Source organism: Mesocricetus auratus, unplaced genomic scaffold, assembly GCF_017639785.1.
Source record: "Mesocricetus auratus isolate SY011 unplaced genomic scaffold, BCM_Maur_2.0 Super-Scaffold_100010, whole genome shotgun sequence".
Classification (NCBI taxonomy): Eukaryota; Metazoa; Chordata; class Mammalia; order Rodentia; family Cricetidae; genus Mesocricetus; species Mesocricetus auratus.
Window position 1 is genome coordinate 80,143,960 of NW_024429194.1, and position 27,134 is coordinate 80,171,093.

The window sequence follows — 27,134 nt, forward strand, 5'->3', positions numbered from 1 at the left end:
TCACATTAACAGGCTGAGCAGGAGGACTGCTGTGAGTTCAAAGCTAGCCTGGCCTACAAGGTAAGACCCTATCTCTAATAATAATAATCTCTGTTGGGGATCTATGCATATATGAGTACATGTGCCCAAAGAATCTACAAGAGGACATTGGATTCTCTGGGTAGTTGTAAGCCACCTGATGTGGGTGGTGAAACCAAACTTGGTCCTCTATAAGAACAGTAAGTGCTCTTAACTGCTAAGCCATCTCTCCAGCCCTCAAAAGCCAATTTTCAAAAATTGATGTTTTTTAATTAGACACATTCAAAAGTAATCATTTGCTTGATTTCATAATTCAGTGGCTATACATTCTCATATATTACCATATCTTGTCATAATTAAAGAAAAACTGAGCATATAGAGTTGATTTTAAAATTTTATTTACAACCAGTGACAATAAAAGATTTATTTTCCACACTTAAAAAGGGAGGGGGGTCTTCAGCCCATTTCTGGCTTCTTCCTCATTCCTGTCTCAACCTGTGTTTCCTGTTCTTAATTACCCCTGGTCTTCTTGGGAGCTACAGTGCCATCCATGCAATGTCACAGGCAGGGCTTGGCAAGATATCAGAGTTTGGCATCATATCAAAGATAGTAGCCTCAAATGAGCCATGCGGGACCTGTTTCTAAGAAGTCTTCCTTTCAGACTGATCTGCATAACATGAGCCTTTGCCAGGGTCACCATCAGAGGAACTCTAGGCATGCGCAGTGCTCTAAGCATGGGAGTTTCCCAGAAGTAAACCTTGAATATAGTTAAAATGTGGCAAGCCCTTTCAAAGTATTGCCTACCCCACTCCATGAAAATCTTAATATGAACCATGGGAAGAGAGGAAAACAGAAAAGATGGGTCTTATCTTAGAGAAATAAGACTTGGAAAGCTTAGAACTTAAGTCCTAAAAGTTTAAAGCTTGGTCTTGTGCTTCGCTTTTACGTTCTAACTTCTGGAGTGGATCTAGTGGATCGGACTCAGACTACCAGATAGTCTACCATTGTTTTGAAACAGAAATTACTGAAATGTCACAATTCCAAATAAACCCAACTGATTTATTCATTCCTTTAACAACAACCATTTCCACTAGTGGAGTCAGCACCTCTACTATCCACCCACTCTTTCCTATTTAACAGTAAAACCAATGCATCTTTAAAAAACTTTCTACAGTAAAAGATGTTTCTACATAAAAGTATAAAATATAAATGTTTATGTCTTATTTTCTCTTTGGCAACTACTGTTGCTTGGACAGTCTTCACTCTCCTCCCTGCATTAGGAAAAATAACACACTGACATACGAAAACATGTCAAACAGGAAAAAGGAACAGTGCCAGGTACATCCCACCTCCCACCTTGCAATTTGGTCCCTGAGGTAGCTGTCCATTAGTCCTTACAGAATATACCTGAAGTGTGTCTATGTCACCTCCCGAGCAGCTAAGTACATAGTGGAGTTCTGTCATTCAACCACGAAGGCCACATACCCACATGGCTCTTTTGGGGTATGTAACAGTTCTCTATTGAGAGATCCATATGGAGTCCTCTGTACATTCCTCATTGCTTGGGCATGGCACTGTGGTTACAGAAGGCTGGTTTTCAAGTTTCAAGTTTTAAAATCTTCAAGACCCTCCAGCATCATCTGTTCAAGCAAAAGAAATACCAGAGTGTTTCAGTTCACTAAATATTATTCAATCAGGATTTCTGTTTCAGCAACAACCTCACATGCTGAAAATTTTGAAAACATTCTGTAACAGGAATAGTAGCCACTGTCTAGAAATGGCCTTGGAGAACTTTAAATACTAGCCAGGACCAGATATAATGTAGGTGTGTAAAGACCTATGGACATCTCTACCCATGAATTTCAGTGCTATTTTCTGGTAGAATCAAGACTAATTTCAGCACACATGCAGTGAAAGCCTGTTTAAAGTATGGATAAGAAATGAAGGCTCAGGCCTGGTGGTGGTAGTGGTGCATGCCCTTAATCCCAGTACTTTGGAGGCAGAGGCAGGTAGATCTCTATAAGTTCAAGGCCAGCCTAGTCTATGGGGTGGGGGGGATGAAGGCTCAGGATGTACACACAATACTACAACACAGTTCGAAACTCCATTCCTGTGGCAATGGCTACAGGTGTGGACAGCAGGACTAAGAGGGTGGCCCTTGGCCTTTCTCATCCACATACAGAACAGGCCAAGGCTTTCTGCACACCAGAGACCAGAGGCATTTCCTCAAGCAAACATGACAACCTGGAGAGAGGCAAAGCTGATATTGCTATTACTCAGGGGCAAGGCTCTTTCTGGGTATCAAAGAGCATCTCTGCCACTAGGCACTGTCTACCAGGCAGTAGCCCTGGCACCTGAATAAACAGCATTCAGAGAGATCATGAGCATGTCAAACCCATATGTATACAGGTGACAGCAGGAAAAACAAAGCAAAACAAACAAAAAACCCCACAATTGTCTACTGACAATCTCAGACCATGGAGGAAGCCTAGATGTGAGTAAAACCAGGAACATAAAGGAGACTAACAGAAAACAAACACCTGCCCAGAGGCAACAATTAAGGAACTAGTCTGTTCCGTTTCAGTTATAGATATCCTTGCCAACTAAAAATACAAGCCAAGTGAAGAAAGACGCAAAAGGATTTTGTTCCTATACCACCTAAACTGAACTTTCCCTTTAAAGATATGATTACCAAACTCACTAAAGTTACACAGTATCTGAAAGAAGAATGCAGCCTGCAGCAGGTGTCCCTTGGGACCCCTCTAGACATGAGCCTCCACAGCCTCTGATCGCCTGCCACCCATCCTGGTGTAAACAATTCACACTGCAGATAATATTTTAAAATTGCCTTATTTGGTTTGACTAGGTTATCTGTGTGCAGTATTACTCAATAACAGACGACTTCAGCAACTCACGTCCTTGGAACATACAGTAATATACCTCTTATTCAAAATGTCTGGAGCCCAAAAGTACTTCAGGTTTCTCAGTTTTGGGTGTTTAGGAACTTTGCATAGAATTTAAAGGATTGAATATCCCTAACTGGAAATTTAAAATGCTTCCAAACCTGTAACTTTTTTAAAAAGTGTATTTTATTTTATTTTTTTGGAGGGGAGAGGGAGAGGGAGACGGCGAGGGCAAGGGGTTGCCTGCAGAGGCCTAAAGAGGATGACAAATTCCTTTGAGCTAGAGTTATGGTGGTTATGAGCCACCTGGGTACTGGGAATTGAACTCAAGGTCCTCTGTAAAGGCAGCAAACACTCTTAACCATTAAACCATCTCTCTCCCAAATCCAAAACATCTGAGTACCAAAAAGTTTTCAGTTTAGGAGGATCCCACATTAGCAACGCTCAAGCTCTGTCACGGTACGGATCAGACTCTCACTGAGGAGTTACCTTTAAATGTTCAGTATGTCATCAATATGCTAAGTGTTCTAAAGCTCTGGAAAACTATTAGAACTACATAAGGGCTTAAAAGCAAGAATCTGAAGTGGTTTCTTTAGAGATTAATGTGGGCATTCTGGCCAGTGGGGAAATACTCCCAAAATGTTGTTTGCTGACTTGGTATGAAAATGGGGTCTTTTCCTCTCGAACACTCACTGAGCTGATGCTACATCATTTGCTTGTTTTCCTTCAATAGAAATTTGGCAGTGCCTCTGGTCAGTAGTATGGAAGGCCAGGTTTCACTGCAAAGGTCTGTGTGATCCTGGCATGGTGTGTGTACCACTCCCCCCCACAGACCAGGGTGTTAGCAAAGCACTAACTACAGAACCTATGGATCAAGATGAGCCCCCACAAAACAAACAATACCTACCAGTATCTGACTGTCTGATTTTCTTTGTAACTTCGATTCCATTTTCTTCCAACTTCCTCTTCGCACAATCCTGACATGCATTACCTTTAAAAAATTTTAAAACCAATTTACATTAAAATAGTCCAGGAGGGAAAAAGGCAGCATGAGGGTAACAGATGTGGGGTGATCTGGGAATTCACTTGTTATCCTTGCATAGCCCTGCATAGTGGAAACACTTTTTATGGTGTAGATATGAAGTATCTCTCACACCTAGTGGGTTAGAGGCTTGCTCCCCAAAACAGAACTCCAAAGTTAGACTGTTGGGGGTAGTGATTAGATCCCAAGGTCTCCAGTCTAATCAACGACATTGGGGGTACCAGCTGGAAGAAGTCAGTAACTGGGGCATGCCCTTGCTCCTGGATTTACTCTCTTCTTCCTGTCTCCTCTCTCTCTTCTCTCTCTCCTCTCCCTCTCCCTCTCCCTCTCTCTTCTCCCTCTCCCCCTCCCCCTCCTCCCTTCCCCCTCCCCCCCTCTCTCTTGTCACAGGCCCAGAAACAATGGAACCAGGTGACCAAAGACTCAAGTCTGAGAGCCAAGTTTCTATTTTGCTTTTTCTGCAGAATTTTGTTACAGAAAGGCCAGTAGGGAACTGGTGCTAACAAGTGAGGTCATGCTCTGTCTGAACATGTGCATCAAAAGCCTTTAAAGCAGTATGCAGGAGTGATTTACAAGTTTTAGAGAAACAAGTTAGGGAAAGCTTGAAGATGCTGAGTGTTCAGAAGCCTAGGAGGCTGCTGGGAATACAAACAGTAAGGACCGCTCACAGGATCAGGTGAAAATGAGGACCCTAGGGGATTAGATTAGAGGCCATTCATTTCACATTCTAGAAAACATTAGTAATTAGTTAATTAAAAGTCTATTTTGTCTATGCCCTGAGACCTTGTGGGAAGCTGAATTTAAAAATGATAGGACTAAATAATCCAGTGAAGAAAACTGCAACGTTGCATAGAACTCCAGCTATGGAACGGGTACTACTAACTGCTTTTAGCTACCTCACAGAGTAAAAAGCAAAAAGAAAAGAACTGGAAAATCTCACAGTTAGACCAGAACAGTAGGACATTTGAAGTTGGGATTAAGGAAGATGTGGCTGCCAATTAAGATTAGCACCATTAAAAGCACAACCCATTCTGTACCAAAACAATGGGAAAAATACCCTGAAGATCTCAGAAATCAGCCAGGGCTATCTGTCAATCACAGGCTCAGGGGGATACGGCTGTTTGCTCAGGGGTGCCTAGGTAACCTTCACTCACCCCTGCAGGCACATAGAAGCCACTACAGCCATGGGCCAACGATACCTGGTTACTACTACTGCTGGCAACAATGTTTCCTGTCTGGTTTCATAGACACATAGGATGCATGAGTTGTGGAGTCACGGAGACTTCTACCCAAATTTGATATGGAAGCCAGAGAGGCCAAATATGAAAGGGCCAGGGTCCCTCAGCACTGACCGGGTAGATGCAGGAAGCTGAGTGAAACCGAAGCTGTAATGTAAGCACCAAACAGCCGGGACATGAGATATCTGCTACAAATGCTGCCAGCAACAAGCAGAGCCAACCCAGGAGAGGCCATATGAGCTGTAGCTGACAAGGACACACAACAGAGCTACCTACACCACTGCCGGTCAGCCTTGCACCTTGGCCCTCCGTGTCAGACCTGGAGCTGTGGGATTTAATGTTTGCCGTGCTGGATTTGGGTCCTGCTTTAGTCTAAGCCCTACTTATTACCCAATTCCTTCCTTTTGGCATAGGAAATGTTTATTATGCCAACTGTATGTTGGAAACATGTACATTTTTATTTACTTTTTACAGATTATAGCTAAGAGTCATCTCACATGTCAGAACAGACTCTGGCTTTGACCTTCCTTGATTTTGCTGTTTGTGACACTGTTAATATTAGTCACTTGTCTGTTACTGTGACAAACACCATGACTAAGGTACCTTCTAGAAGGAAGGGTTTATTTTTGGGCTAACAGTTCCAGAGTGTTAGGGTCCATAAGCATCATGGCAGGGAAACGTGGCAATCAGCAGGCACGGTGACTGGAGCAGAAGCTGGGAGCCCACATCTCTAGCTGCAAGCAGGAAGGAGCAAGAGTGTCTGGGAATGGCCTGCGGCTCTGAAACCTCAAAACCCACTCGCTCCCAATGACACACTTCTTCCATCAAGGCCACGCTTCCTAGGCCTCCCAAAACAGCACCACCAACTGGAAACCAACCATTCAAATGTCCAAGACTTCTAGGAGACATCCTATTCAAACGACCACATGATCTCACCAGCCTATGTGCACTGAGCCTGTACTGAATGGGCTAGCAGGTGGGCTATGGCTAGAGAACACAGGTCGCTGGGAGCATGTCCTGTTCCTGGCCCTTTCTCTGTACTCTGCTCTGCCTTACCATGCACAGGACGGAATAAAGGGAACCATGTGACTATGGCCTGAAAGCTCTGAAACTAAGTGCCACAGCAAGTCCTCCCTCAAGTTCTCTCAAGTATCTTGGTATGTGCTAGCACACTGTTACAGAATCTGCACCTGATTTTATTTCCTGCCATGTACTGCATAGCTTACCAACCGAGCAACTGCTGCTTTCAAAGGAAAATTATTATGCTGGGGTTCACACTAAAGGGGAAAACTACAGCAAACAATAATACCCTCTCACACAGACATGAAGAGCAGAGGACAGCTCTTACCACTCCTGAACTGAGCCAATTCCACCACTGGTAGGGACTGGGAGCAGCTGTTCCTACACTGCCACACTGTTATATGCGGACACATGGGTCTAACAGGCAGCAATGGCAAGCTGAACTGAGGCTCCTGTTCACTGGCTAGAACCCTTTTTAGCCCAACTGACTCAGGCAGTAGAGACAGTCCTACCTAATTTGCCCACTGAAGACTCCTCTGCTTATAAACTGGTAGTTCAAAGTCCAGCAAGGCCATTCACACTACAAGCAAGTATTAGAAGAAAAAATATATATGAAAGTTTAAGGGAGGGACAGGTCGCCCTAGATTACTGGGCCCTTTACTGAATGGCATAATGTAAACAGAGCATTGCTCTGATTTCTTCTAACTCTTGGTTCTAGGGTAGGAATTATGGCAGGCAGCCCATCATTAGGCTAGGCTTCCCAGTGAGAGGGAAGGACTTTTACCTTTACTGTGGTGGGGACTGTCTGAAGGCATTGCTCTCTGTCCATTCTGTGCTATTTAATAAGGCAACTTACTGACTGGAAGGAACACTTTCATGACTGTACCTATGGTGAACTATGAAAGCAAAAGTCAGATGAGCAAAAGGAAAGATCTGCTTTACCCAGTAAGGTGGTGCTGTCCACTCGCTCAGCATCTGGGAAGAGAGGAAACAGTCAGCAGCAAAGCCAAGACTGGGAGGACTCCTCCTCAGGCCTGGAATGATGGCAAAGGCTATCCCAAGGCCACCCACTGCTTGGGACAGGCTTCTGTGTCAACTGTATCACACGCCAGCCACGAAGCCCTACCTGTGTCACTCCTTCTTCACCTGGTGAGAGAGATGTTAAGAACCCACTGCATGACATTCACATGAAGCATGGTGAGAAAGAGGTAAGAACCCACTGCATGACCTTCACATGAAGCATGGTGAGACAGATGTAACCCACTGCATGACCTTCACATGAAGCATGGTGAGAGAGAGGTAAAAACCCACTGCATGACCACATGAAGCACGTGGAGAGAGATGTAACCCACTGCATGACCTTCACATGAAGCATGGTGAGACAGATGTAAGAACCCACTGCATGACCTTCACATGAAGCATGTGGAGCTGGCAGGCGCATGGAGAGAGACACAGCACCCATAACAGCTAATGTCACCTTCACTGCCAGTAGGCACCCTTGCCCATCAGGAGAGAACACAGAGACACATGTCCTTCATGACAGGCACAGACGAAAACCTCAGCGACATTTTCCTCCTCTAGCAGCTTACTGAGTCCATTCAGTGGCCAGGCCCTGGAAAAGGTGCTTCCGTAGGGACAGAGGTAGTTCAGCTGCTGACTCTATACACATGCTCAGTGGCTAGGTGCTGTCTTCTAGGGAGTCATGGTTGGGGAGGCTGAAGAGGTGGTGGACGGGACAAGGGTGAGCAGGATGAGGGAGGTTTCTGAAGATCCATGCACACAACTGGTACCAAGACCAGTTTGTCTGTGTTAGTCCAGGATCAAATCCCAGCTCCAAAGTTCTGGCACACATTGGGAAAATACCTCCCTCAGCTGGTATCAACTCTAAAATCATCCAAGTAGCAAAAGGTACTGATATTAAAAATAAGGGCAACTGGTCATGGTGGCGCACGCCTTTAAACCCAGTATATGGGAGGCAGAGGCATGCAGATCTCAGTGAGTTCCAGGACAGCCAGAGAAAAAAGTGAGACCCTGTCTCAAAATAAACAAAATAATAATGGCAAAAATATAAAATTTGTAGTTGTGCATGACACCGCTCTACAACATGAATTCTCTGTTCCCAGTAAGAAACTGACAACCCCCTAATTATACACTACTCATAATTTAGCAGCTGAAGCGCCAGTGGCAGAGACTCACGGCTGCTGTACTATGTCCAGCTGTCTCTCGCTGGTCTCTACTAGCCTCATTCCACCACGTGGAGAGCCTCTGAGCTTCCTGTTACCATGAAAGGTCAGTCAATACAGAACTTTCCATTCTTCCTGTCATCCATCAAAGCCATTATTTCCCTTGTGTAAAAGTGACTTGGGCAGTAGTTCCCATTACTGTGGTATAAACTGGCAGAGCAGGGACTCCCTAGAAAGGCCAAAGAGCACAAATGAGATGTACGCTGTGCCTCACACAGCACAGAGATATGCTCTGAGGAGAAAAAGAATTCAAAGCCACCAGAAACTTTTGTGCTTCTCAGGGTTTAGATTTAAAATGCACTGACAAGATGAAGTATTACAACCAACCTGGAAAGTTTTACAGTCTGAGAGGAGGGAGAACTGAAGGAAGAAGCCATGAATTATGCTTGGAAAGCAATGGCAGAGCTCCATACCTGGACTTCGCTGTTTGCAGATCTGAGTGGCAAGGTCTTGCACATAGCCTGGGAAAAGGTCAAAGCAGTCCCCATAGGACACGACTTTAATTCCATGCAAAAGCATGTCTGCTTGGTGCTTGAAGAAGTGGTCTTCATTTTCCTTGAGCACTACCATGTAGTGCTCTAAGTCCACCTTGTTTGGCACCGAGTACAAGAAAAGAGCTTGGAAGATCTGGTCGCGCAGGGTCTCTCCACAGCCCACAAACAGGAAGGACTTGGTGCGGTACAAGTTTTGCAGGACTTCCTGGGGAAAGCCAAAAACAAAGGAAGACACCTCTGTGAAGACAGCAGGAGCCCACAGTTAACACAGCCAGCTCTGTGCTCCTTTACATCCTATCCTGTACCCACCAGGCTTCCTAAGGGCCACCCTGAGGAGCTCTGAAAGGTTAAGAGCTCTTGACACACTCAGGTCAACCCCATGCAGTGAGCTGCACAACTAGAGTTCAGCTAGGCAGAGATCCACCTCTCAGCTAGGATTCCAAGGAGAACCAGCAGAGCGGGGTACTGGCCAACCTGCCCAGCATGAATGCACCTCAAAGTGAGGACAGCCTATGGTGCACCTGTGGCTTGCCAAATCGACTCACCTAAGTCAACTAACTCCTAGACTTACATACAATCTTCAATTACTAAAACATGAAACAAGAACATTAAAATGTTCTCAGTTCTGCTGGGGGCGGTAGCACATGCCTTTAATCCTAGCACTCAGGAGGCAGAGATAAATGGATCTCTGTTGAGTTCCAGGCCAGGCTGGTGTACACAGCAAGTACCAGGCCAGCTGGGGCTATATAGTGAGAACCTGTCTCAAAATTTTTTTCTTGGTTCAAAATTATATACATACAACAGCCTGGAACTAATGAATGGATAGATGAACTGGATCCCACAGTAGGTAGGGGCAGATGAATTGTGGGGTGTGAAACCAAGAGAGCTGTGAAGGGAAACAGGCAGTGAGCCGAGCACAGAGGAGGGTCAGGCAGAGGACCAGCAGTCACTGATTCACACATGAGGCCCAATACCAGGACAGCACTTTCTCATGCTGAGGGTCTCAGCAGCATCAGCTCTTACTGGCCCAACACACACCTGCTGACACCATCCCTGGTGACAGAGACCAGAGAAGAGCTCTGGGGAAGATGGACCTGATCCTAGGCATACTAAAAGTGAACACACACCAGGCGTTGGTGGCGCATGCCTTTAATCCCAGCACTTGGGAGGCAGAGGCAGGCAGATCTCTGTGAGTTCGAGGCCAGCCTGGTCTACAGAGCTAGTTCTAGGACAATCTCCAAAACAATACATAGAAACCCTGTCTTGAAAAAAAACTAAAGAAAAAATGAACACACAGGTTCAAGTCAGAGTTCTAGATAGCCTGCTAGGGTGGCACGCGCCTGTAACACTAACGCTTGAGAGATAGAGACAGGAAGACCTGGAGTTCAAAGATACTTAGCAAGTTTGCAGCCAGACAGACTACATGAGACCCCATCTCAGAAATGGGGAAGGTGGTGGCTAGGACAGAAGAGCAGGCAGCATTTTGCCAGGACAGGGCTTTTCCACACACTCCATGTGGACATCTAAGGACATCAACAAAGGCTTGCAGGGGCTGAAAGATGTTCTGTGGCTAAGGAGGAGCATGGAAGCTCTTCCAGAGGACCCCGTTCAGTTCCCAGCACTAAAGGCAGGGTAGCTCAACCACCTGCAACTCCAGCTCTAAGGGACCCAATGTCTCTGGTCTCTGTGGGCACCTGCACTCACTATGTATGTATGTACACACACACACACACACACACACACACACACACACACACACACACACATCTTTGTTTAAAAAATTAAGAAAGTTGGGTGTGGTAGCAAATACATTTAATCCTAGTACTCAGGAGTCAGAGGCAGGCAGATCTCTGTGAGTTGAAGGCCAGCTGGCCTATATAGTGAGTTCCAAGTCAGATAGGGCTCTGAAGAGAGACCCTGTATTTAAAAACCCTAAAATTTTAAAAAGTGAAGAAGGGCTGTCAGAAAATGAGGTTTTAACTGGCTATGTCTGCCATGTGTGCTGGCAAGGAACTAAGGGCATGCACATGCTTATCAAGAGCTCAGCCAGAGCTCCATTCTTAGCCCTGATTTTAAAACTAGGTTTGGAAAGTTGAACAGACCACTATGTAAGGAACATGAGAACTGTAGGACAGGAGACACCTGAGCAAACACAGAGAACTGATGAACAGGGAAAAACATAGAGGAAGACACAGACTACCAACATCACACTAGACTCCTGCCAAGTTTCTGGCAAGGAAACTACTGCAAGCTAGTGCTGGCACCTAGAGAGGTTTGTACTTTCTAAGGAAGCACACATTTCTGCCTCCAGCAAGTGTGCCCTGAGCATCTACTCAAAATGCATACACCACACCAGAGCACATAGACAAAGCTAAGAACAGGAAAACATGGTCCTATTCCCAGCAGCCGTGTGGAGGATCGGAATGCCTACAAAACACTCAGACTACAGCCAGATGGCTGCTCGCCATCATAAATTCCGCAGGACAGGTACCCAAGGCTTAGTGAAAGCAGGCATACCATTACTTCTGGATCTTGAGTGACATCTTTATAGCCCGATGGATCCAGTACCATCCCACAAGGGTCTGTGTACAAGCCATGAATATGAAGAACTCCGTACTTGATGTGGCCTCTTGCCCACTGAAGGACCTATCAAAAACCAAACCAAGACAAAGAAACAGCCTGGTGTTATTTCAGACAAGGTACAAAAAGAAAACTATCTGGAAAGGTGAATGTTTCCACTCAAAATTATGCCTTGAAAACAAACTGCTGTTGGCAGTTACTCCTGCCCCAGAACTCAGCCAGATCTCTAAAGACGTGTGTGGGGCAGAACTCTGCTGCTGCTGCTATGGCAGTGACTGCAGGGGAAGGGCCTTCCTTAGTTATATGCAGTTAATCATTCTGTGGTGTTGCGCAGTTGTCGTTGGGTTTGTTTCCATTTCTCGGTTTTGCGGCGCTGCAGGTAAAGCCCAGCTCCTCCTTCACATATGCCAGATGAAGTATTCTACCTCTGGGCTCTAAAACCAGTTCTATGTTACTTTTACACCAGCAAATATATAGAGAAAACGGCCATTATCAAATAGCCTCTGCATTTGTTTCAGCTCTAATTACAGAGCTAAGCAGGTTTCAGGACACACTCCATGCCTATGTGGCTCATCCCTTGGTGTGAGACCCCTGAATCTCCAGGCCGACAATTCTTACCCATAGCTGACTGTTCGTTTCCTAAGGTGCTGTCATGCTCAGCCACAGCCTAGTCTCACCCCCTCCCAGGACCATGTCACAGTATAGGCTACCCCAGCAGCCAGCCTGTGTTCACAGCCAACTCAAGACAGGCTACCACAGAGAGAGCATGTGTACCACAACTCAGTGGCCGACAGCACAGCTCAAATTCACAGTGCTCTTTCTGCCTCAGCCTCCATAGTGCTAAGGTTCCAGGCGAGCACCACCATGGCTGTTTGCTTTGTTCTTAATAACTCCACTGCGGGCAAGGGATAGGGAACGGCTGCCACACGGGTGGAGCGGTACGATGGCCTCTAGCACTGGGACTACAGGCACCACCACACCAGGCCAGAGTCACTGCCAACAACTTCCTGGCACTTCTCCCTGAGAACCCGCCCTCACTTTTCCTTAGTAAATCTACATTTGCTCTTTAAAATAATAGTAATAATAATATAGTTTGAATGAGAATGGCCTTCATAGACTCATCTATTTGAATGCTTGTTGCCCAGTTAGAACTGTCTGGGAAGGATCAGGAGGTGTGGCCTTGTTAGAGGAAGTGTGCCTTGAGGGGTGAGCTAGGTTTCAAAGGCCCACACCAGACTGACACTGACTGACTGACTGACTGACTGACTGTCTGTCTGTCTGTCTGTCTGTCTGTCTGTCTCTCTCTCTCTCTCTCTCTCTCTCTCTCTCTCTCTCTCTCTCTGCCTCCAAGGTATGTGAGCGCTCAGCTACTACCCCAGCAACACACCTGAGTACCTGCTGCCATGCTCCCTGCCATGATGGTCACAGACACCCTCTGAGACTATAAGCAAGCCTTAAATAAATGCTTTCCTCTACAAGGTGCTTTGGTCATGGTGTCTCAGCAATAGAACAGTAAGTAAAACAAATAACTTAATGAAGTTGGGCATCATGGACTATGCCGGTAGTCCTAGCACTTGGGAGACAAAGACAGGAGGATTGCTATGACTTCAAAGCCAGCATGGTCTATATAGTGAGCTGCAGCCCACCTACAACTATATAGTATGAGCCTGTCTCAAAAAACAAACAAAAACAGCTAATGGAAGCAAGGAACATTGCTGTGCATCTATAAGCCCAGTACTTGAAAGCAGAGGCACGTAGATCCCACATATGAAATCTGCCTGAACTATTCAGTAACACCCTGTCTCCAGAGTAAATATGAAGAGAAAAAAATTAAAAACAAGATTGAAATGTTTGTATATGTTGCAATCCCAATTGTGTGAGTAAGAATCCACAGTGGGAGGATTATAGTTGTTTCCTTTGTATCTACTTTATCGTCCATATTCCCATGGTGACTGCTAATGAATAAATGTAGATGAGCAATGCTTGCAGGGCAGAGGACAGCATGAAAAGGAAGAAGGGGTGGACAACAGCAAGCATCACGAGAGGGGAGGGGCATGACTCCCAGGCTACTTGAAGAAATTGCTGTGTGGCTGTACCTTCGTCTTGTCCTTCAAGTCCAGGGACTCCATGGGCTTGCTCTGCTGCTGCCCAAAGATCTCCAGCAGGTTGTCATAGTTGGTAGTCAGCACCATGGTGCCTCTGTCCATCAGGCTGAGGATGGACTGCAGTACCACAGGGTTCTGGATGTGCTGTTCCAAGCTGTCAAAGACCTCCATAAGACAATCCTGGAAGAAGTTGGGCTTGGTGTCGCCTGTACGCTAAGGAAAGGGAGATCAAGAATTAGGAACACAAGCTGGGAGTGACGGCACTCACCTTTAATCCCAGCACTCAGGCACTCAGAGACAGACAGGCGGAGTTTGAGACCAGCCTGGTCTTCATAGTGAATTACAGGCCAGCTGGGTCTACATAGAGACCCTGTCTCTAAACAACAACAACAGGCTAGGAACACCAGAGCTCGACTATGACAATGACGTGGCATGTGAGTAGGAGTCAGTCTTCAAGGGGGAGGACAGTCGAGTGCAAGGATGTACCACTGCAGCCATAAACACTCCGGGAAAGCAAGGCAGGGCAGGGGGTGTAGGCACCACTGGGGTGATGTGGGCAGTCAAGGGTCCATACAGGTTTCCCTGCAAATGGAAGTCCAGGCAGAGACCTGTCTCAGGACTGTTGCAAGCACACAGGGGCGAGTACAAAGACACTGAGGTATTAGTAAAAATGGGTCCAAGGTCAGGACGAGCTCGCTCGTGTGTGGCTAGGAGAGGGAGGGGAAGATTAGCAGGGAGGTCAGAGAAGTGACCCAGAACCAGGTTATAAGTACATAAAGTCCCTGCTTTCCCCAAGTGGGGCAGGGATGAGGGGGAGAAGTTGTAACAGCAGAGAGAAGGAACCAGAGGATGGGGCTGAGCTGGACAAACACAGGGGTCAAGAGGCCACACATTCCCCTGAAGAGCAGCCCTACCTAACCTCGGCTTCCTACACAGCACTGAGTTTCCAGTCAGCACCACCTCAAGGGCCCACAGGTCAGAGCCACCAGGCGAGCTTCCCTTAGGCCCCTCCTGGAAGGCTATGGGGATGACATTACTGCAGCCACTCCCCTGCAGTGCCTGCTAGCCCTCATCTTTAGTCACGGCACCGGAACACTCCTTGCAAACCTGCCAGCACAGCAGGAGAGGCCTGCTGACCTCCTCACCTGACTCCTTGGGAGGTTTAGGACAGTGCACAAGGGTAAGTAGCGACAGATGGCACTTCAGACGCATCTCCTGACCAACAATGATCACCATGACAGCCTCTCCCTGCAGTGCTGCCCAGCTATCCACAGACTTGGCCTTCATCTTCCTGTGTAAGGAAAGGGTCAGCATCCTTTGCAAAGGCCAGAGAGTAAATCTGTTAGGCCTGTGGCCACAGCTTCTACTGCAACTACTCAAGCTGGCCTCTGGGCATGAAAGCAGCCATAGACAATGTGCCAGCAGGAGGGTATGGCCACATGCCAACACAACTTTATAAAAATGGCTAGCAGATCAGGTTTGGCCCGGCCCCTGCCTACAATGTCGGCTGTCCCTGATTAACAGAACACCCACAACTTGGCACAGCCGCCACCTAACTGAAAATGTCCCCAGCATGGGAAGGTGAGGTGCAGCAGTAGGGTGAAAACCCTGCTCTAGACTCCATGGGAAGCCATGGAAGGGTGAAGTTTGACAGTCTCCACTGCCCCTGAAGGGACAGGGGGAAGTGAGGCAGACAGCTATACAAAGACAGGGAGCTTCATGCTGAGGGTGGCAGGGCCCAGGTCCCCAATGCCATAAAGCTCTTGCACTCTCCTGGGCTGCCTCCCCAGGGTTCAGTGCAGGAGTCAGAGTTACTGTCACAATAAAACCATACCATTTGGGCTCTCTTTCTGGCCCAAAACCTCTCCTACCCTTCCCTTAGGCTCACATCTCATTCCTCCCGCCTCCTCTAAATGCCGACTGCACATCTCCCACCAACCCAGACCAGTGAGAAGCAGCCTACTCCAGCTTCACACACTGTACTCAGCACCTGTACCAGACAGACACCCACGAGCTGGCCGTGCCTCTCAGTAACTGCCCCCTGCATCACCAGCTATGTTTATTACCCCTCTGCTGTGTCACTTCTATTGGCAGACAGACACTGATTTCCCACCTTAAAATGTCTTCTGAGGCCGGGCGTTGGTGGTGCACGCCTTTAATCCCAGCACTCGGGAGGCAGAGGCAGGTGGATCTCTGTGAGTTCGAGACCAGCCTGGTCTACAGAGTGAGTTCCAGGACAGCCTCCAAAATAATACAGAGAAACCCTGTCTCAAAAAACCAAAGAAAAGAAAAAGAAAAACCCTATCTCAAAAATAAAAAGACAAAAGGACCTGCCAGGCTGAGCACTAAAACATGAGTACCTCTGCTCATGGAGACAGTGTTCATCCTATTCACTCCCTCAACCTGGTCTAGAACCCAAAGTCGGCCCCATGAAACCTCAAGTGTTTGAGACTCACAGGTGACATTTTCCGGATCAGATCATGGGCCACAACCAGCAGGTCCCGGTCCTTCATCACCTTCCTCCGGAACTCGGCGACGTCCCCAGGGTGCAGAACCTCCAGCTGCTCTGCAGCCTCGATGACAGCCTCAATGCAGCTCCTCCAAGAGCAGAGGGCACGGATCCCTGGGGCCACTGCGGCACTCACGCCAGTCCCAATGACCAGGAGCAGGTCCTGCGGTTGCTTCCTAATGAGACTCTTTAAAAACTTTCTATTTAAAAACAAGGGAATAAGAAGCCAACAGTCAGTTTGGAAGTACTGCAAGCTTCCAGTCTAGAAACATCTAGAATGTTCAGGTAAAAAATTGGCCCTTCCATTCACTACCAGAAGACAAAGCCCATATTGCCCACAATGATAGGCACATTTACATGACAGTACCTGTGAACAAAAAGTTCCTACCCTCTCATCCTTTGAAGTTGCAAGTAACTTGTAAACACTGTAAGGACAAAATGATCTTGCTGTGGTGACAGCAAGAGAATTTCTAACAAAACGCAGGTTTTCTGCCACCTAAAACCCACTGCGTTCTCCAGGGAGCAGTTCACTCCGCATCACTTTCCAGTAAGTGGAACCTGGGGCCAGCCACTCACGTCCCTCCCTCCAGCTCCATGCTGCTTGCTTTCGAGATGGGACTTGGAAAGCCACTTTCTGCGGTGAGCTGCTCTGGGTTCCCTCCAGTTCCTGTGTTTCCTAACTGATTTTATTTACCTTGATTTCTGTTCACTTCTGTTCGTTGTCTTTTCCACTGACTCCATCTGTGAATCCTAAAGAGAAATGCATTAGGAACAGATCCTATCCCCAGATGAAAGACTTTTTACAAGTACCCTGGAAGATAGTAAAGAATGAGGTTGAAATCAAAGGTCCTGACTCTCCATGAAATCAGACTACCTGAAAAATACTATGAAAAGATAAGTGTGTTGGGCGTTGGTGGCGTACACCTTTAATCCCAGCACTCGGGAGGCAGAGGCAGGCGGATCTCTATGAGTTCGAGGCCAGCCTGATCTACTGAGTGAGTTTCAGGACAGGCTCCAAAGCAATACAGAGAAACCCTGTCTCGGGAGAGAGGGGGAAGGGGAGTGCAAACAGTTCCTCTGCTGCCACTGCTAACCTCACCTGGCTTCCACTGGTCAAGTGTTCCAGCATCTAGTGCCAGACATCAGGTAGAATGAGCAGCTCTCATGAGCTAGATCCACACTGCGTGTTTTCACCTTGGAAATGTCTCTTGAAGACAAAACCATCTACAATTTTCCCATTCCCCATCACCCAACTGCTTTGAGTCTTGAACTACTGTTTACTGTAAACAAGGAAATATGCAGAGGACTTGGTATGAAGGCCAACATCCTACTATCACGGAGAATTATGATACCATTTGCCCCATCTACCACCAGGCTTTTAACTGATGTTTTTTCATGTTATTTGAGAGTCTAGTACCTGACCTAATTTTAGTTCCCTGTGTTCTTAGAAATTATTCAAAACTAAAAGTGAGCCACACATGTGGGGTTACAGTATACTGACTGATAAACCATCTTGAATAGCCCTTCACTAATGCAAGATACTAGCAGCGTGGTGAGCAACTTGTGTGCAGAACTTGTAATCACTTTGACCCTGTCTATGGAGGGCAGCCCTCTGAGAAGCAGAACTGCTGAGTTACAGGTATGGGCAGAGCACACCTACAATCCCATCAGCTAGAAGGGCAGATGCAGAGTTAAAGGCCCACCTAGGCTATGTAGAGACAGGTGAGAAGCAGCAGCCCTGCCTCTCCCTCATCAGCACACCTTGCAGCAGCACTTCCCAGGGGTCAGCAGTGGGAGGAATGCCGGCCCTGCCAACCCTCACCACAGACTGAAAACTGTTGTCCACGTTCTAATCTTTTTCTTCTTCAACTAAAATTAGGTCACCAAAAATAATTTTCCAGAGAAGCCACAAAGCTCAATGGGTCTGTAAGTTGCAACCTCAGGCTGGAGGTTGCAAAACATGTGATGCAGCCATCCTCCTACCTTGGAGGAGAGCACTCACAGCTTCCAAAATCCCCAAGGGTCTCAGACCTTTCTTCAGTGCTAAGAAACTAGTCCATGGGCCAACAAAAGTGAAGGTGTCGGAGGATGCCACCTACCCGAGGGAAGAAGGGGCCAGCAGAGTGCAGGTGCCCACCTCACTGCAGGCACCATCCAAGGCCAAGTCATCTTCTAAGGCAAGTTACAAGTATTCTACTTCACATAACCTGTCCCTGCACACAGAGCCCTGTGGATCCCACCCCAGGAATCCAATGAGCCGATACATATTTATTGGGTCTGTCTCCAACCGTAAAGCACAGATTCCTGGAACCGGCCAAACTTCCAAGCTCAGTCCTCTCCGGAAGGAAAGTGCTCTACAAACCAAACTGCTGGGCCCCACAGCTGAGAAAGGGGGTGGGGGTCCCCGAAGGACAGAGTACTGAGAGATGCACTTCCTGTTTGAAGTTACCATGATCAGACTAACTCAAGGCCATCAAATTAACTGCGTCTTCAGAGTGGTTATCCTTCCTGCCTAGGAGAAAGCCCTTCATCTTGGCCAGCTCTACCCAGCACTTTACAGCTGACTTCAAACAGACACAGGCAGCCAACATGCCTTAGAAATGACACAGCCCCAACTGTTACCACATAAAGAACTTGAAAACTCTCTAGCTCTTTCCTACTGTCCAACTGCTTTTGTTCTCCATACATCCAAAACCATGCATTTAGACCTCGGCGAAGTAACACAAAAAACAAGTGATTTCAGTTCCCCAAGAGAACAGGAGACACTCACAGGAGAGAACCCTGCTCTGGGCAGGCACGCTGTGGCTGGTTCCTGCTTGCTCGGCTCTGTCTGAGCTTGAGCTGGGTGTCTGGAGAGGTCTCTGCAGCCGGCACTCCCAGTATCATAAGGATTCCCACTGGAGTGGGAGAGGGGCCTCTGGGCTTTTAGACTGCTTGAACCTCTAGGGATAGAAGCAACCAGCAGGGGACGCACAAGACACTTAGACTCAGCACAGGAACCATGCGGTGATAACTGCATAGCTGCCCATATTTAGACATTTACAGTTCTTTATAAACACTACATGCTTAAAGACATTACCTCATTTCCTGTTTTTCAGCAGCCAAAAGATCAGAGCCAAGCCTCATAATAATCCAGAGAGTGCTCAAAATCTCCCCTTTGTTTTTAAACCAAGGCCCAAGTAGGAGATTTGCCCAGCTTGATCTGTGCCAAGAAGTTTCTGGAGGTCATTCTACCTCTGATGTTCCTTTCCCTTCTCAATGGCCACTCCTTTAAGCCAATCACATTCTAGACAACAGTAACAAAACCCTTTGGAGGCCTCTTAGATGCTGCAGCTTTCTGTTTCCTAGGTGACCATGTCGTCACCAGTTTGCAGTCTCAAAGCCAAGTCATCATAGCAACTGATTTTTTTTCATAAAAATCTACCAGTGTTTTCTAAATGTAAAAAAAGCATGCCCAAAGCAGACTCTTAAAAGCAGTTACTGTCCTTTTTATCTAAAACGCCCAGCAAAGTCACAGCATAATGTTTTGTGCCTAGAATAAGAAATCACAGCCATTTTACACAAAAGAGCTCTGTAGTAGATAGACTGCCTTGATTTTTTTTTAACCCTTGGCATAAACAGCACTAACTGTATATGTTCATCAGAAGGGCTGGAGACATGGCTCAGTGGTTATGAGCAGACACTGCTCTTACAGAGGTCCTGATTTTGGTCCCAGCACCTACTCCAGGTGGTTCACAGGGATCTCCAGCTCCAGCCAACCTAACGCCTCTGACCACCCCGGGCACCTGCTCATATGCATGTACTCCCACACTGACACACATCCCCATATAGCTGTGAGGAGGAACTCGCACTTCTAAGCACTTGTAACCCACCCTGGTGGATCACTGACAATTCCCATCAAGCCCCCAGATATCCACACCCCACACAGCGACTCTGGTCTTAGTCACGTGATTTCTTTAGTCACTGCCACACCAACAAACAGGATAAAAGTGAAAGTTTGACAAGCACTAGGCAGTGCAGCCTGTCCTCTGCAACTCAGCCCTGTGAAGTCAGTCCAGCCTCCTGGGAGAATAAGTGTCACCCGGTTGAGGAGTGCGCCTACCCTAAGCCACTCAGTCCAAGAGCACTGTGTGAGCCACCCAGTGGAGCTTTGCTGAGCCAGGCCCAGCCCAAGCTATATAAGTGGCCCTTGTCTGAAAGGCTGGCTACAGCCAGGGTTCTACACTGCCACAAAGATCAGAAAGGAGAAAGAACAAGTTGGGGTCATCATAAGAGTGGTTATAAGGGGGAGGGGGGTGCAGGGGCCCTGATCATCACAAGTGCTGTAACAGTAACTAAATTAAGTCCAAGTCTGTGGGAGCCTCATAAACTACGCTTTGTTTTGTTTTGTTTTCCATACACGTTTTCTCTGAGGAGCTTTGGAGCCTGACCTAGAACTCACTCTGTAGACCAGGCTGGCCTGGAACTCACAGAGATCCGCCTGCCTCTGCCTCCTGAGTGCTGGGATTAAAGGCATGTGCCACCACCGCCTGGCCAGAAATTATGCTACTAAAACCCTGACCTCGCCAGGCAGTGGTGGCGCACGCCTTTAATCCCAGCACTCGGGAGGCAGAGGCAGGCGGATCTCTGTGAGTTCGAGGACAGGCTGGACCGACAGCCTCCAAAACAATACAGAGAAACCCTGTCTCGTAAAAACAAAAACAAAAACAAAAAAACAAAAAAAAAAAACAAAAGAAAAGAAAAATTTGACTTCTGCCTGAGCACACGCTTTCAATCCCAGCACTTGAGAGACAGAGGAAGACAGATCTCTTTGAGCTCAAAGCCAGCTAGTGCTACACCAAACAAAAATTCTACAGGCTTTAAGTGCAAAGATGCAGAAGAGGTGAAGCTACAGCTCAGTAGCCAAGGCTTGCCCAGCAGGCTCAAAGTCCTGGGTCCCAGCACCTCACACACAAAGCCCTGCAGGAAGACGTGTAGCCGCAGGCTGCACAGTTCTATCACACTGAAGGAGAGGTGAACAGACATTCAAAACCCACTCCCTCTCCCAGCAGGAGGGGCAGGCATCACATTCGAGGACAGACCTTCACATGGTAAGGATGACAGCTCAGTGCTAGAGTTTGCCTAGCATCCATGATGCCCTACATTCCATCCCCAGCACCATGAGAACCAAGAGCAGACCTTTAACTCACCTGAAGTCAGTTCAAAGTGTGACAGAAGAAAAGGATACCTTGTATTCAGACACGATTAGTGTGGCCAGCAATGAGCTGTCTTCTGAAGGCCCTGGGAACAAGGCCATACCTCCCAATCTTTTTCAAACAGTACTGCTCCCTGGTGTCTAACCATTAAACATGAGCCTATGGGGGCCATTCTTACTCAAACCACCACAGACCCAACGGCCCGAAGGTCCTCAAAGAAGGCTAGCATGAAGCATGGTGGCTATTCCTTTAATCCTAGTTCTGGGGAGGCAGAGGTAAGAGGATCACTTCAAGTTTAAGGCTAGCCTTCTCTACATAATGAGTTCCAGGGCAGCCTGGGCTACACAACAAGATCTTATAGAGAATAGGAGCCTGGCATTGGTGGCACACGCCTTTAATCCCAGCACTGGGGAGGCAAAGGCAGGCAGCTCTCTGTGAGTTCAAGGGCATCCTGGTCTCCCGAGCAAGTTCCAAGACAGCTTCCAAAGCAATACAGAGAAACCCTGTCTCGAAAAACCAAAAAGAGAGAGAGAGAGAGAGAGAGAGAGAGAGAGAGAGAGAGAGAGAGAGAGAGAGAGAGAGAGAGAGAGAGAGAGAGAAAGAGAACAGGAAGTTGGACTCTGCCAGTCATACAATCATAGTCCCACTACACCAAGACTGAGCATCTGCACAGCAGGCACTTGCGGCCATCTGCCAAGCCTCACACACTACAGAGGATGCTGGCCTGTTACCCCCACCTGGTTTCTATTCCCTGACTTCCAGTTAGTCATCTTCTCACACCACATGGCTCCCATGTGGACCTGAGTAGACAGGGAGGAACCTGGTGCTGTGGCAGAAATCACTGGTGACAATAGTAAGTGTCCAAATGAACCAGCTGGTGTCTGGGTGACAGATCAGGTGAGATGATCAGCAGGACTCCATCTACCTGCTTTAAAAAGATGAAGTGTGCAGAACCATAAGGAACAGACTTATACTCAGAACTGAAACCACCCAGACCAGCACCAAGACATGGCAGAAAAACCCAACACTCAGTTCCCACCTGTCTGTGGGGTTCCGCCACCCATGTCTCTGGCTAGATCACTGCAAAGACTTCAGGAGCACAGAATCTGAAAGGCACTTGTCAAGATGCCTGCGGCTACCAGAAGCTACCTGAGCACACCATCAAGCTTCCAACTCTACACCACTCTCTCAGGGGCCATTCTACAACTGTCACAACAAAACCACTTCTTCAGCCACTAATCAGGGAGCTTGAGGATGAACTGTTTTCTCCAACTAAGAGAACAAAGCTAGGCATGGTGACTCACACCTGTGATCAGAGCATTCAGGAGACTGAGCCTGACGGGCACACAGCATGAGACTACCTCAACAGCCCTCCACTCCCCACCCCACCCCCAAGACAGCCAAGCATGATTGCTCATGCCTGCAATTCCAGCAACCAGAAGGCTTAAGCAGAACAAAGATACCAAAAGTTTTAAGGCCACCCTAGTCCACAAAGTGAATTCCAGGTCAGCCTGGGCTACAAAGTGAGACCCTAAAACAGAAACAACGGGGCTGGGGGGAATGACTTAATGGATAAAATTACTTGCTGCCCAAGAACTAGGACCTATGTTTGAATCCCCAGTATCCACTTAAAAACTATGTGTGTGGCTATATGGGCACTACACCTTTGTAGGAGGCAGAGCCTGAAAGATCCCTGGAACTGAACTTGATATAAGGAATAAGGTAGAGAGTGACACCGGACAGCCTCCCCTGACCTGCAAACACACTTCAGAACAATTACAGGAGACACAAACCCTGACCTTAAGCACGTGCCACTAGACCAATCACTAACATAAGGAACAACAAAAAACCCACCTATAGGGGCTGGAGAGATGGCTCAGAGGTTAAGAGCACTGACTGCTCTTCCAGATGTCCTGAGTTCAATTCCCAGCAACCACATGGTGGCTCACAACCATCTATAATGAGATCTGGTGCCCTCTTCTGGCCTGCAGGCATACATGCAGACAGAATACTATAGACATAATAAATAAATCTTTAAAAAAAAAAACCACCTATAGCTAGTGGTGGCACACTCCTTTATTCCCAGCACTCAGGGGCAGAAAGGCAAGAGATCTCTGTGAGTTCAAAGCCAGCCTGGTGATCTACATAGTTCCAAAACTGTCAGGGCTATGTAGACAGACTGTCTCAAAATAAAGCAAGTGCTAACTGGTATCTTGAAAGCAGTGTTCCCAAAATGCTTACATATTTGAGCCCAAATATATAAGCCGGGCGGTGGTGGCGCACACCTTTAATCCCAGCACTCGGGAGGCAGAGGCAGGCGGATCTCTGTGAGTTCGAGGACAGGCTGGACCGACAGCCTCCAAAACAATACAGAGAAACCCTGTCTCGTAAATACCAAAGGGAAAAAAAAAAGAATTATCTATATAACAGAGTAGCCCTGTCTCAACCCATCCCCCAAAAAGGTGGAGAGAAATGATGCCACAGAGTTGTCCACTGACCTCCACACAAGCCATGTCACATGTACTCACACACACACCACACACACAATAAAAAAAATCTAAAAAAGCAAAAGCAGACCCCACCAGCACCAAAACCAAAACACTTAATATCACAGTCCCTTCTATAGATGGCATTATCCACACATAATGGTACACACTTGCTGCCCCAGAATTTTAGAGATAGAGGCAGAAGGATTAGAAGTTCAAAGTGAGCCTGGCGTTGGTGGCGCACGCCTTTAATCCCAGCACTCGGGAGGCAGAGACAGGCGGATCACTGTGAGTTTGAGACCGGCCTGATCTACCGAGTGAGTTCCAGGACAGCCTCCAAAACAATAGAGAAACCCTGTCTCGAAAAACCAAAAAAAAAAAAAAAAAAAAGAAGTTCGAAGTGATTCTTAGCTACATATTAAGTTTAAGGCCAGCCTGGGCATGAAAGCTTGTCCAAAAAAAAAATTAATTATTGCTGCTTTTAGGGAAAAACACGAGGCACTTTGTCCATGGTCTCATCCCATCAACTCAGTGAAGAGCAGCAACTCTCACCTGCAGACTCACCCTGCGTCCACTCCAGAGGCAGCCATCACGCTGCGCAGTCTTGCCCCCATTCTACACCAATGGCTGGGATGGCAAACAATGCAAGGATGTCTTCCCAGGGACCTGCCGTGCACTGTTGGAGTCTGCCCACCAGGGGCGACACCATAACACAGGTGTTTACGTTCATTTAATAAGTCAGTAACGGCAAAACACCCCAACTGGGCCCAAATGACCCCCTCAACTCCAGAAGATGCAGACAAGATATTCTGTAGGGCAACTTAAAATCACCATATTTCAGAGCTGGAAGGATCTTAAGGTTTACATAATGCCAAATGCCCTCATTTTTCTGAGGTGAAAGCTAAGCCTCTAGTAATTTGGTCAACATCTCCCCAAGCATTGGGGTGAGCAATAACTCACTCCTGGTTTGCATCCAGCCCCAAGTCTCCCTGTCATGTTCATTTCCACACCTGGGCCCCCAAGTTGACTGCTCTGTTTAGCCTGCTGGCCCTCTGTCATTCTCCAGAAACATGGCATCAGACAGACAGAAACACACAGCCAGCATACACAGTGTTGTCACACAGCAGCCTGAAGTAACCTTAGCAGAACCGATAAGGAGGGCCAAAGGAGAAGAGGTGTGGCCACTTTTCCAGGCGGAAGGCTCCAGGCAGAAGGCTGTGGGGGAAAGGAGAGGTCCACCCAAAGCTCCGACCTAAGGCAGGTGTGCTGTGCTGCCTACAACCTACATAGCTCTCTCTGAGTCTGTTCCCAGACACACGAGAAAGGAAGAGTGTGCACCTCCCAGGTAACCGGAGCCTTCCACGGGATAACACTAGAGTAACTTACAGACCATGCTTCACATGACCCCTAGATTTAGTCCATTAAAATCCAGTCCTGTCACTGTACCCTAAGTGACTGTCAGCCATGTGTGGCTGGTGTCTGAATACTCTACCACAGAGTGCTATGGTGGCTACAGAAAACCCTCCTGCACCAGGCTATCTCCGGTTCCCTCTGCATCTCCCAAGTCTAGGCTTCATCCATTCTAATCCACTCTTTCCACACTGTGTGCCAGGCCTTAAAGCACTCACCTGTATGGACATTGACACTCTGGCTTGCAGCTTCAGCCCCTCCAGTCGCACAGAGGACGGTGCTGATACATCCCAATGTGTCTCCTTCAGCACCTTTCCAGTGCCTTCAAGACTCCCCAGCTGACCTACAAAAATCAGGCTCTCAGCCGGGCGGTGGTGGCGCACGCCTTTAATCCCAGCACTCGGGAGGCAGAGGCAGGTGGATCTCTGTGAGTTCGAGGCCAGGCTGGACCGACAGCCTCCAAAACAATACAGAGAAACCCTGTCTCACAAAAAAACCAAAAAAAAAAAAAATCAGGCTCTCATCCTCCTGTTGGAAGCAAGTCTCCTATTCTGATAGCAGATACAGTCACCCTGGTGAGAGGCACTAAGGTGACTATGACCTTTGAGCAAACAGATAAAATGTCACCTAAGAAATTCCCATGTCAGTGCCCCAGGCCCTGAGCCCTAGCTTTCAGAAGTTCAGTCACACCCTAGAGGGTTTTTGAACCATACCACCTGGGTCTGCCTTGCTTCCTACAAGCAAGTCTCTCCACCACAGCTAAAGTGGCCATTGGTAAAATATGTAAGCCAGGACTAGAGAGAGGTCTCCATCAGCAAAACATAAGGCCTGAGTTTGATCCTCACGACAACTTTTTTTTTTAGTGTCTCGTGTGTTGGTATTAGTGATCCCACTGTTGAGATGGTGAAGACAGGTAGGTCCTTGGAGCTCCTTGGCCAGCCAGCCTAGCCTAATTGATAAATTCTAGGCCAGTGAGAGACCCTGCCTCAAAACACACACACACACACACACACACACAGGAGGCAGTCAATACTTGAGGAAGATTGTCATTTGGCCTCCACATGTACATAGATGTGCTACACACACACACAAAACAAAAACATACAAGATACTTTACTCCTCCATAAGCCTTTCAATAGTCTCCTGCTCCCCTAAACCATCCGGGCCTCTGCTGGGCACAGGAAGCTCAATGTCAGGTTCTTGGTCAGGCCCTCTTGTCATCCTACATTCCTTCTAGAGCTGGACCCCTGTCTAAGTAATGGCAGAAGCAGTCACTGAAAAAAGCCCAAGGAATAAGAGCTGTAGCTTCCCCTTTTATCTGTTTGGTTTTTTTTTTGTTGTTGTTGTTGTTGTTGTTGTTTTTGATTTTCGAGACAGGGTTTCTCTGTGGCTTTGGAGGCTGTCCTGGAACTAGCTCTTGTAGACCAGGCTGGTCTCAAACTCACAGAGATCCTCCTGCCTCTGCCTCCCAAGTACTGGGATTAAAAGCTTGTGCCAACACCGCCTTTTATCTTTATCATCAGTATAAGGACAGCCCCCAGGACAAAGCTCTGCCACCCACACCCAAGGCTCTAAAACCTAGTATGCTGGGCCTACCTCTCTGACTTTTCATTCTTCTGTCACTTTGCCCAAAATGACCCTAAACAACTTCTCAGCCTTTGAGAGTCTGCTTCCCTTTAACTTCTCACATCCCTTCCCTTCACCATAACCTACTGTCATGAATCCCCCACCCCAACTGCCTTAAAGATCATTGCACACTACTTGGCTGATCTCCCCCACCTCCCAATCTCAGCAGCTGGGGCTGTGCCGTCTGCCTCCAGCACCAAGCACACTGGATCACACAGGGCACCCCTCCCTCTTTAACAATGTCTGACCCTTGTCTTTCACAATC

At 47.5% G+C, this 27,134-nt stretch overlaps 1 protein-coding gene across 6 annotated transcripts in view; it reads right to left on the reverse strand.

The window, feature by feature from the left end:
• Positions 1-399: 399 nt before the first annotated feature.
• The window catches only part of Fam118a (family with sequence similarity 118 member A), a 32,190-nt gene continuing 5,455 nt past the window's right edge, over positions 400-27,134 (reverse strand). For 2 of the 6 annotated variants that reach the window (XM_040754037.1, XM_005067056.4), the window contains exons 2-9: positions 16,847-16,902; positions 16,100-16,352; positions 13,635-13,856; positions 11,476-11,604; positions 8,878-9,163; positions 7,164-7,196; positions 3,829-3,912; positions 400-1,658 (exon numbers count right to left, since the gene is read on the reverse strand). In XM_040754037.1, coding sequence (XP_040609971.1) covers positions 1,639-1,658; positions 3,829-3,912; positions 7,164-7,196; positions 8,878-9,163; positions 11,476-11,604; positions 13,635-13,856; positions 16,100-16,352; positions 16,847-16,893 — 1,074 coding nt within the window. In that variant the 5' untranslated portion in view covers positions 16,894-16,902 and the 3' untranslated portion in view covers positions 400-1,638. Of the gene's footprint in view, positions 1,659-3,828; positions 3,913-7,163; positions 7,197-8,877; positions 9,164-11,475; positions 11,605-13,634; positions 13,857-16,099; positions 16,353-16,846; positions 16,903-18,922; positions 19,158-19,231; positions 20,222-25,461; positions 25,587-27,134 lie in introns of those variants that run through there. The other 4 variants (XM_013111381.3, XM_013111382.3, XM_013111383.3 and 1 more) reach the window with 4 other exon arrangements.